This window comes from Bos indicus x Bos taurus, chromosome 25 (assembly GCF_003369695.1).
Source record: "Bos indicus x Bos taurus breed Angus x Brahman F1 hybrid chromosome 25, Bos_hybrid_MaternalHap_v2.0, whole genome shotgun sequence".
NCBI classification, from domain to species: domain Eukaryota; kingdom Metazoa; phylum Chordata; class Mammalia; order Artiodactyla; family Bovidae; genus Bos; species Bos indicus x Bos taurus.
Window position 1 is genome coordinate 25,199,341 of NC_040100.1, and position 10,997 is coordinate 25,210,337.

The 10,997-nt window shown below is 44.7% G+C and overlaps 1 protein-coding gene across 3 annotated transcripts in view; it reads right to left on the minus strand.

The window, feature by feature from the left end:
• Positions 1–10,997, minus strand: part of IQCK (IQ motif containing K) — a 163,301-nt gene extending 152,304 nt beyond the window's left edge. Inside the window, exon 1 of one of the 3 annotated variants that reach the window (XM_027528183.1) lies at positions 10,754–10,940. In XM_027528183.1, coding sequence (XP_027383984.1) covers positions 10,754–10,937 — 184 coding nt within the window. In that variant the 5' untranslated portion in view covers positions 10,938–10,940. Of the gene's footprint in view, positions 1–10,753 lie in introns of all 3 variants that reach the window. The other 2 variants (XM_027528185.1, XM_027528182.1) reach the window with 2 other exon arrangements.

Below are 10,997 nucleotides of genomic sequence, written 5' to 3' on the forward strand. Positions count from 1 at the left end.
AATGGAACAGCACGGTGTGTTGGAAGGCATGGTTTCCTATGGCTAAAGGTACACAGCACAGGACAGTGGTACTGGGGCTTAGTCACTTGCCAGGAGAGCTTATTTAAAATGCAGAGCTTAGGGACTCACCCCCAAGGAACAGGGGTGAGTCATCACACCAAAGGAACTTGCACATTAGCAAGTGTCTGGGAGATTGTGACATAGGTGCCCCAGGTCTACCCTTCGAACCACGCTGGTGTGTTGCTTAAGGGCTTAAACTTGAGTGTCGCACATATCCGAGTTGGAGTCTGATTCCACCACTCACTTGGGGCAAGTTTAAGCTCTCTATGCCTCAATTTCCTTATCTGTTTAAACCACCAAGTTGCTATGAGGTTTAGACAAGAGGAAAATCAAGCACCTAGCACAGTGCCTGGCACATAAAGGGCAGCTCTGTAAATGTTAACCATTAGGATGATTCGGATAAATGGTAGGTGATGAACCTAAAAAAAGAGAGACAGAGACCAAATTATTGTTTTTTGATTTTCTTTATTATTGGCTGGGTCTTCGTTGCTTCGAGGGCTTTTCTCTAGTTGCAGTGAGCAGGGGCTACCCTCTGGTTGCGGGGCGCTGGCTTCTCGTCGTGGTGGCTTCTCTTGCTGTGGAGCTCAGGCTCTCGGGCCCATGTGCTTCGGCAGTTGCGGCACGTGGGCTCAGTAGTTGTGGCTTCCAGGCTCTAGAGCACAGGCTCAACAGTTGTGGCTCATGGGCTTACTTGCTCCACAGCATGTGGGATCTTCCCACATGTTCGATCAGGGATCGAACCCATGCCTCCTGCCCTGGCTGGTGGTTTCTTTACCACTGAGCCACCAAGGAAGTCTGAGACCAAATTATTAAAGGGCTTAGATGTTAAGCTAAAAAGCTTATATTCACCATGAAAGCTGTGATAATCATTCTAGGTCATGGGATGATGTGATCAGATTTTGAGAGAGCTTCTTGTGGAAAGATAGTCTGGAAGGAAGCCCTTCCCAATTATAAAGCTACAGCAGTGATCTAAACAGGCAGTGGTAAGGGCCCATGAGAACCAGGGGGTGGGGAGTTGGGGCTCACAGGAGATGTGGAGTCAGTAGGATCTATAGGGATTAGAGAATCAATGCAGGGACCATGAAAAGTGAAAGGGACGCATATAAGAGGAACTGCTGATTTCTGAACTGGCAGTCTATGATGGAAAATAATTGTTGGTGTCTTGAACAGTGCCTGGGGTCAATGCCTGGCCCAACACAGGTAGATATGATGACTGACGTATGAGAACGATTTCATCAGAGCCGTGAAATAGGAGCTGATGGGCTTATAGAGGAATGGGAATGACAGCGGTGTTGAAATCAAGCAAGACCCTATGGTATTAGCCCACCATCTCCTCCACTTTCCTTCTGTTTGTGGACAAACTTTAGCCAAAAAATAATCAGAGAAGTGAGAAAATGCAGAAACGGAGGAAAGCAGTCCAACAAAACTAAATAATAATGGTTTAGTCATTAAGCGTAGTCAGGGACCTTTAGTTCCATCTCAAGAAGGACTATAGATAATATTCTGACCCATATTCTGTAAGCTGTCTTACAAGTACTGATATACCCACCACGCAGGGGAAGAAGTTAACTATATGATGACCAGACTGCAGCCATAAGCTGCCACAATTCCAAGAACTGACCTCAAGCAAATGGGAACAAACCAACCCTGGAACTGAAGATTAACTGTACTCTACCAAACAATCAAGATGATCCTGGCCTGACCACTGGTGACCAATTTCAAGATGACTGTCACAGCTGATTGTGCTATTTCTGCATGTAGCCCTCTCCCTCAGCCTACTGGTTGGGCAGGGGTGGGGGGCAGAGGTAGGGAGTTGGCCTTTGGACAGGAGTCTGCCTCCCCCACGGCCCCCACCCCCCACCCACAGGTTGCCAGCATCCAAAATAAAGCATACTTTCCTTTCCACCAAACTTGCCTCTTTATTGGCTTTTGAGTGATGAGTAGCCAGACCCCACTTCTGGTGGCAGTGCAAACAAGAGTTCTTTTTGGAAGTTCAGCTGAGAGGGCATGAGGGACAGACAAGAGCTAGAAGACGACAGGGGCCAAGGGAGAGGCTTTCCCCAAGCTAACTGACTACAGGATGCTTGGAGGGAAAAGCCAGCAGTGGAGTTAAAAGATGTAGGAGAGATGAGTGATAGAGCAGGATCCGAGGACACCAAGAGGAAGGTACCAAAGCACAGATGCAGGGCTGAGCTGTGTGGGAAGCGAGATAAATACTTCTTCTGTGTATGCAGACACAAATCTGTCTGCTGGTATTTGCAAGTTGGAGGATTCTCTCCCTACTCCTGATCACCTGCCTAGTTTCAGTGAATGCCTCCTTCATCTGTCAAATGGTTTCACCAAGTCAGAGGAGTGGAGGAAACACTTGGGACCAGCACACGTAGGCAACGTAAGAAGGCGCTGATGGATGCTGCCTGATAAGCACTGCTGACAAGCCATCTGCTGCCATTTTTCTCCAGCTGCTCAGCGGCTGTGCTGGGGGAACAAGCACTGACTCAGAACTGGTCCATGTTGTTACCTAGCAGGTGCCATGAGGGACCTGGTTTCACAAAAGCATTGAGAGCTGAGGCCAGCGACTAGCTTTGGAATGATGAACTAACGGCAATAATGAGGATGCCAATGGCAAAATGATAATAACAGCAATATCAGAATAGAAGACTGTAAGCTCCAAATACTGCACAATTGCACTCATCTCACACGCTAGTAAAGTAATGCTCAAAATTCTCCAAGCCAGGCTTCAGCAGTATGTGAACCGTGAACTTCCAGATGTTCAAGCTGGTTTTAGAAAAGACAGAGGAACCAGAGATCAAATTGCCAACATCTGCTGGATCATGGAAAAAGCAAGAGAGTTCCAGAAAAACATCTATTTCTGCTTTATTGACTATGCCAAAGCCTTTGACTGTGTGGCTCACAATCAACTGTGGGAAATTCTTCAAGAGATGGGAATACCAGACCACCTGACCTGCCTCTTGAGAAACCTATATGCAGGTCAGGAAGCAACAGTTAGAACTGGACATGGAACCACAGACTGGTTCCAAATAGGAAAAGGAGTACGTCAAGGCTGTATATTGTCACCCTGCTTATTTAACTTAAATGCAGAGTACATCATGAGAAACGCTGGGCTGGAAGAAGCACAAGCTGGAATCAAGATTGCTGGGAGAAATATCAATAACCTCAGATATGCAGATGACACCACCCTTATGGCAGAAAGTGAAGAGGAGCTAAAAAGCCTCATGATGAAAGTGAAAGAGGAGAGTGAAAAAGTTGGCTTAAAACTCAACATTCAGAAAACTAAGATCATGGCATCTGGTCCCATCACTTCATGGCAAATAGATGGGGGAAAACAGTGGAAACAGTGTCAGACTTTATTTTTGGGGGCTCCAAAATCACTGCAGATGGTGACTGCAGCCATGAAATTAAAAGACGCTTACTCCTTAGAAGGAAAATTATGACCAACTTAGATAGGATATTGAAAAGCAGAGATATTATTTTGCCAACAAAGGACTGTCTAGTCAAGACTATGGTTTTTCCAGTGGTCATGTATGGATGTGAGAGTTGGACTGTGAAGAAAGCTGAGCGCTGAAGAATTGATGCTTTTGAACTGTGGTGTTGGAGAAGACTCTTGAGAGTCCCTTGGACTGCAAGGAGATCCAACCAGTCCATCTGAAAGGAGATCAGTCCTGGGTGTTCATTGCTAAAGCTGAAACTCCAATACTTTGGCCACCTCATGCGAAGAGTTGACCTATTGGAAAAGACCCTGATGCTGGGAGGGATTGGGAGCAGGAGGAGAAGGGGACGACAGAGGATGAGATGGCTGGATGGCATCACCGACTCAATGGATATGAGTTTGAGTGAACTCCGGGAGTTGGTGATGGACAGGGAGGCCTGGAGTGCTGTGATTCATGGGGTCACAAAGAGTCGGACACGACTGAGCGACTGAACTGAACTGAAATGAAGCTGCAAATAATTTGACTCAGTCTTGGCTAAAACCATAGTTAAAAATTATTAAGTCATAAGCAATCACAAGATTTAATTAGAAGCCTTAGCAGGAAAGACGTTTATTGATACTAATGCAGGTGCTTTTGAAAATAAAAAGCCCTGGATTAGCTGTCACTGGAAAGATGAGAAAACTGAAGAATATTGAAAGTAAGTCATCGTACAGACACACACACGCACAGGACTAGCCAGATAGAATAAAGGTCTTAACACCTAATCTCATTTTCATGAAATTGAGTTTCTGACAGTTCTGTTAGCTGTGATGATTTGCTTTTTAAATGGAGATATCCTTACAAAATGTAATACTTAACCTCAAACAAGCCTGCTTTTCATGTTTGCTGCAAGAAACTGAATTTACTATGTTTGTTATAGAAAATTACATTTGTTAGAATGTTTGTTTTAAGAAACTGGATCTATCATCCATGTTATAAAAATCATTTCAGGGCCTGTGTATATAAACTCACCATCTTTGACCTCATTAACTTATATTTGTAACTCTACCACTTTCTAAGTGACATCAAATTAGCTGCTTTTGAGAGCAACAAAACACTTGTCTTTACCTTCTTGCTACAGGCCTGTGTGACAAAAATAAATTCCATGATTCTAAAACAAATGCAAAGCATGCTTCTTTGTCAATATCAGAACATTTATTGAGCACTTTGTAAATGCCAGGCAGTGCCAAGCACCTTTGCATATGTCATCTTAAGCCATCGTCACAACAGCCCTGTGTGGTAGGTACAAGGATTATCCCCTCTTTGAGTTGTTGAGCAGCTTCCCCAACAAAACACCACTAGTCAATTGCATTGTGAAGAGCTGTTTGCCCTGAAGAAGGGCACACTCCTGGGAAAAGACAGCCGCAATAACAACCTTCTATTGACATTTGAGTGTTTTCATAATGGTACTGTGATTAGCAACTTGGATCACAGCACCAGGAGGGTAAGGACCAAGAGGCAAACGTTACAAGGAAAACATCCAAGATGAAAAAGATTTTTCTAGATACAATGCAATATGGGAGAAGGAATTTAAGCACTGGGTAGGAGTTGAAATAGACTGGAGATCTATTTCATCTATTTCTATGGTCAAATAGATATCTATCACCTCTGAGTCCATTATTCTCTTCTTTCTTTGAATTTTCCACTTCTCTCAACTCACCACTCTCTCCCGCTACCTAGTCCAATATACCGGCACATTCAGTCTTTTCTCCATTCAACATTTATTGACCTGCACTGTCCAATATAGTGGTCATTAGCCACATGCAGCTGTGTTAGCTTATCAGAACTTATTAGAAGCAAAACAAAAAATTCAGTTCCAAGGTTGCACTAATCACATTTCAAGTGCTCAATACCCATCTGTGAAAGTTCTATTGGACAGCACTCTTTCAGACAGTTGAGGTAGTGACGGTAGCCACAAGAATGAAAAATCTGAGTTCCTGACCTTGAGGAGTACACAATCTTAGAGAGGAAAATGGAACATCCAGCATTATTTATTAAGAGTAACACACACTGAGCCCTTGCTGCAAAACGGGCACTTTGCTAAGCCCTTTCGGAAATGGCCCTTTAGCTGCATCCTCCTAACACCAGAAATAGGTGCTGTTATTATCCTTATTTTACTGACAGGATGAGATGCAGGTACATCTTGTTTTACTGTGCTTCACTTTTTGCACTTAGAAGCTGTAGACTTTTTCTTCTTTACAAGTTGAAGATTTGTGGCAATCCCACCTACGTCAAGCAAGTCATTTCTCAACGGTATTTGCTCACTTTGTGTCTGTGTCACATTTTGGGAATTCTCACAATATTTCTAACTTTTTCTTTATTTTGTATTTGTCAAGGTGATATGTGCTCTTTGACATTAGTACTGCAAAAAGACCATAACTCATGGAATACTCAGATGATGGTGACAGCGTTTTTTTTAAGCAATAAAGTATTTTTACTTTTGGCCACCCTGGCTTGTGGGATTTTAGTTTCCCTACCAGGATTGAACCCCGGACCCTTTCCAGTGAAAGCTCGGAGTCCTAACCACTGGACCACCAGGGAATTCCCCAGCAATAAAGTATTTTAAATTAAGACATATACGGAGTGTTTTTTTAGATATAATGCTATCACGCACTTAATAGACTACAGGATTGTGTAAATGAACTTTTATGGGTACTGCTGCTGCTGCTGCTAAGTCACTTCAGTCGTGTCCAACTCTGTGCGACCCCACAGACGGCAGCCCACCAGGCTCCCCCGTCCCTGGGATTCTCCAGGCAAGAACACTGGAGTGGGTTGCCATTTCCTTCTCCAATGCATGAAAGTGAAAAGTCAAAGTGATGTCGTTCAGTCGTGTCCAACTCTTAGCGACCTCATGGACTGCAGCCTACCAGGCTCCTCTGTCCATGGGATTTTCCAGGCAAGAGTACTGGAGTGGCGTAGGAAGACAAAAAAATTCCTGTGAGTCTGTTTATTGCTGTGGTCTGGAATCCAGTAACTCGGAAGTATGCCAGGTATACTTAACTTGTTCAAGGTGTGTAAAGAGTAATATGGGGCAGCAAGACCAAGGGAACATTGCAGGCCAACAAAGGAAGGTGAGCTAAACGCCATTTGGGGATTTTAAGGAAGGTCAGAAGTAGACAGGGCTTCCCTCATAACTCAGTTGGTAAAGAATCTGACTGCAATGCAGGAGATCCGGGTTCGATTCGTGGGTCGGGAAAATCCCCTAGAGAAGGAAATGGCAATCCACTCCAGTATTCTTGCCTGGAAAATCTCATGGACAGAGGAGCCTGGTGGGCTACAGCCCATGGGGTTGCAAGAGTAGAAACGACTTAGCAATTAAACCACCACCACCACAGAAGTAGAGAAGGATTAAAACCAAATCTGTCTAGACCATGGTTGCTCAACACGTGGGCCACAGATTACCTACATCAGAATTACCTGGGGTGCTCCTTAAAAGTGCAAACCTCCTACACCCCATTAGGAGCCCTGTGGGCCAGGCCTGGGGAACTTTGTTTCAAAGAAGCTTCCTGTCTCCATCTCAGTGCTTCTTTCCTGCTCACTAAAGGAGGTTTCATTCTTTCTGGAGTTTTTTCTCTACTCTTCTCCAGTAGCATATTGGGCACCTATGGACCTGGGGAGTTCATTTTTCAGTGTCATTATCTTTTTGCCTTTTCATACTGTTTATGAGGTTCTCAAGGCAAGAATACTGAAGTGGTTTGCCATGGCCTTCTCCAGTGGACCACATTTTGCCAGAACTCTCCACCATGACCCATCTGTCTTGGGTGGCCCTACATGGCATGGCTCATAGTTTCATTGAGTTAGACAAGGCTGTGGTCCATGTGATCAGTTTGATTAGTTTTCTGTGATTGTGGGTTTCATTCTGTCTTCCCTCTGAGGGATAAGGATATGAGGCTTATGGAAGCTTCCTGATGGGAGAGACTGACTGTGGGGGAAACTGGGTTTTGTACTTATGGGCGGGGCCATGCTAAGTAAATCTTTAATCCAATTTTCTGTTGCTGGGCAGGGCTGTGTTCCCTCCCCGCTGTTTGATCTGAGACCAAACTATGGTGGAGTTAATGAATAATGGCAACCTCCTTCCTTGCTGTAAAGAACAATACTACATAGAACCCTAGTATACTAGGTCCATGAATCAAGGTAAATTGGAAATGGTCAAACAGAAGATGGTAAGAGTGAACAGTGAACACTGACATTTTAGGAATCAGTGAACTAAAATGGACTGAAATGGGCGAATTTAACTCAGATGACCATTATATCTATTATTGTGGGCAAGAATCCCTTAGAAGAAATGGAGTAGCCTTCATAGTCAACAAAAGAGTTCAAAATGCAATTCTTGGGTGCAATCTCAAAAACGACAGAATAATCTCTGTTCGTTTCCAAGGCAAGCCTTCAATATCACAGTAATCGAAGTCTACACCCCAATCAGTAATGCTGAAAAAGCTGAAGTTGAACAGTTCTATGAAGACTTACAAGACCTTTCAAAACTGATACCCAAAAAAGATGTCCTTTTCATTATAGGAGATTGGAATGCAAAAGTAGGAAGTCAAGAGATACCTGGAGTAACAGGCAAGTTTGGCCTTGGAGTACAAAATGAAGTAGGGCAAAGGCTAAGAGTTTTGCCAACAGAACGCATGGTTCATAGCAAACACCCTCTTCCAACAACACAAGAGACAACTCTACACATGGACATCACCAGTTGGTCAATACTGAAATCAGACTGATTCTATTATTTGCAGCCAAAGATGGAGAAGCTGTATACAGTCAGCAAAAACAAGACCGGGAGCTGACTGTGGCTCCAATCAAGAACTCCTTATTGCCAAATTCAGACTTAAATTGAAGAAAGTAGGGAAAACCACTAGACCATTCAGGTATGACCTAAATCAAATCCCTTACGATTATACAGTGGACATGACAAATAGATTCAAGGGATTAGATCTGATAGACAGTGTGCCTGGAGAACTATGGAGGGAGGTATGTGACGCTGTATAGGAGGCAGGGATCAAGACCATCCCCAAGAAAAAGAAATGCAAAAAGGCAAAATGGTTGTGTGACCAGGACTTACAAATAGCTGAGAAAAGAAGAGAAGCAAAAGGCAAAGGAGAAAAGGAAAGATACACCCATTTGAAAGCAGAGTTCCAAAGAATAGCAAGGAGAGATAAGAAAGCCTTCCTCAGCAATCAGTGCAAAGAAATAGAGGAAAATAATAGAATGGGAAAGACTAGAGATCTCTTCAAGAAAATTAGAGATACCAAGGGAACATTTCATGCAAAGATGGGCACAATAAAGGACAGAAATGGTATGGATCTAACAGAAGCAGAAGATACTAAGAAGAGGTGGCAAGAATACACAGAAGATCTAGACAAAAAATATCTTCACAACCCAGATAATCATGATGGTTTGATCACTCACCTAGAGTCAGCCATCCTGGAATGTGAAGTCAAGTGGGCCTAAGGAAGGATCACTACAAACAAAGTTAGTGGAGGTGATGGAATTCCAGTTGAGCTATTCCAAATCCTAAAAGATGATGCTGTGAAAGTGCTGCACTCAATAGGCCAGCAAATGTGGAAAATTCAGCAGCAGCCACAGGACTGGAAAAATCTCAGTTTTCATTCCAATCCCAAAGAAAGGCAATGTCAAAGAATGTTCAAACTACCACACAGTTGCACTCATCTCACATGCTAGCAAAGTAATATTCAAAATTCTCCAAGCTGGGCTTAAAGAGTGCGTTTACTGTGAACTTCCAGATGTTCAAGCTGGTTTTAGAAAAGGCAGAGGAACCAGAGATCAAATTGCCAACAACCACTGGGTCATCGAAAAAGCAAGAGAGTTCCAGAAAAACATCTACTTCTGCTTTATCCAACTACACCAAAGCCTTTGACTGCGTGGATCACAACAAACTGTAGGAACTTCTTAAAGAGATGGGAATACCAGATCACCTTACCTTCCTCCTGAGAAATGTATATGCAGGTCAAGAACCAATAGTTAGAACTGGACATGGAAAAACAGGCTGGTTCCAAATTGGAAAGGGAGTACATCAAGGCTGTATATTTTCACCCTGCTTATTTAACTTATATGCAGAGTACACCATGCAAAATGCCAGTTGGATGAAGCACAAGCTGGAATCAAGATTGCTGAGAGAAATATCAATAACCTCAAACACACAGATGACACCACCCTTAGGGCAGAAAGAGAAGAACAACTAAAGAGCCTCTTGATGAAAGTGAAAGGAGTAGAGTGAAAAAGTTGGCTTAAAACTCAACATTCAGAAAACTAAGATCCTGGCATCTGGTCCCATCACTTCATGGCAAATAGATGGGGAAACAGTGGAAACAGATTTTATTTTCTTGGACTGCAAAAATCACTGCAGATAGTGACTGCAGCCATGAAATTAAAAGATGCTTGCTCTTTGGAAAAGCTATGACCAACCTAGACAGCATATTAAAAAGCAGAGACAATACTTTGCCAGCAAAGGTCCATCTAGTCAGAGCTGTGGTTTTTCCAGTAATCATGTATGGATGTGAGAGTTGGACTATAAAGAAAGCTAAGCACTGAAGAACTGATGCTTTTGAACTGTGGTGTTGGAGAAGACTCTTGAAAGTCCCTTGGACTACAGGAGATCAAACCTGTCAATCCTAAAGGAAATGTTCATGGGAAAGACTGATGCTGAAGCTGAAGCTCCAACACTTTGGCCACCTGATGAGAAGAACTGACTCCCTGGAAAAGACCCTGATGCTGGAATGATTGAAGGCAGGAGAAGAAGGGGACGACAGAGGATGAGGTGGTTGGATGGCATCACCGACCGAAGCATCATGAAAATGTGCTTCAGCAAACTCCAGAAGTTGGTGATGGACAGGGAAGCCTGGCGTGCTGCAGTCCACGGGTCGCCAAGAGTCGGACACGACTGCGCGACTGAATCGAAAGGAGTTTTCAGCATCACTGGTTCAGGCCAAGGTCCCGTTTATTCCCTTCTTTCTCTTGCCTTCGACCTGACTATGGATTTAGGCTGGAGGCTGCGCTGCGTAACCTCGGGCAAGCCTCTCAAGAGTCTCAGTTTCCCGGCACATAACACGGGGAGCCCGGCGGGCCCGCGGCGAGGCTGCCTGGAGGCCTCGCACGTCAGCCGCCTGGCGCACAGTAGGCGCCCAGCAAGCGCGAGCCCTGCCGGGCGGCCCGAGTCCCATCCCTCTCGGCCGGCCCGGGCTGCCTACCCTCGCAGATCTGCTCCCACAGGTTCTTGCTGGGTAGGTCCGAAACCTGCACCGGCGAGGCGGGCAGATCGAGGGGCTCGGGAGACACTACGGTCACTGGCGTCCTGGCAGTGATGGACGACTCGTTGGAGACTGTCCCTTCCAAGCGCTGGGCGGTTCGGCCCACAGGTCCGGGCGCCGCCATGGCCGCCGTTTCCACGGCAACCGCGCGCCCAAAAAGGCCGCGACCCGGAAGAAACCGTCT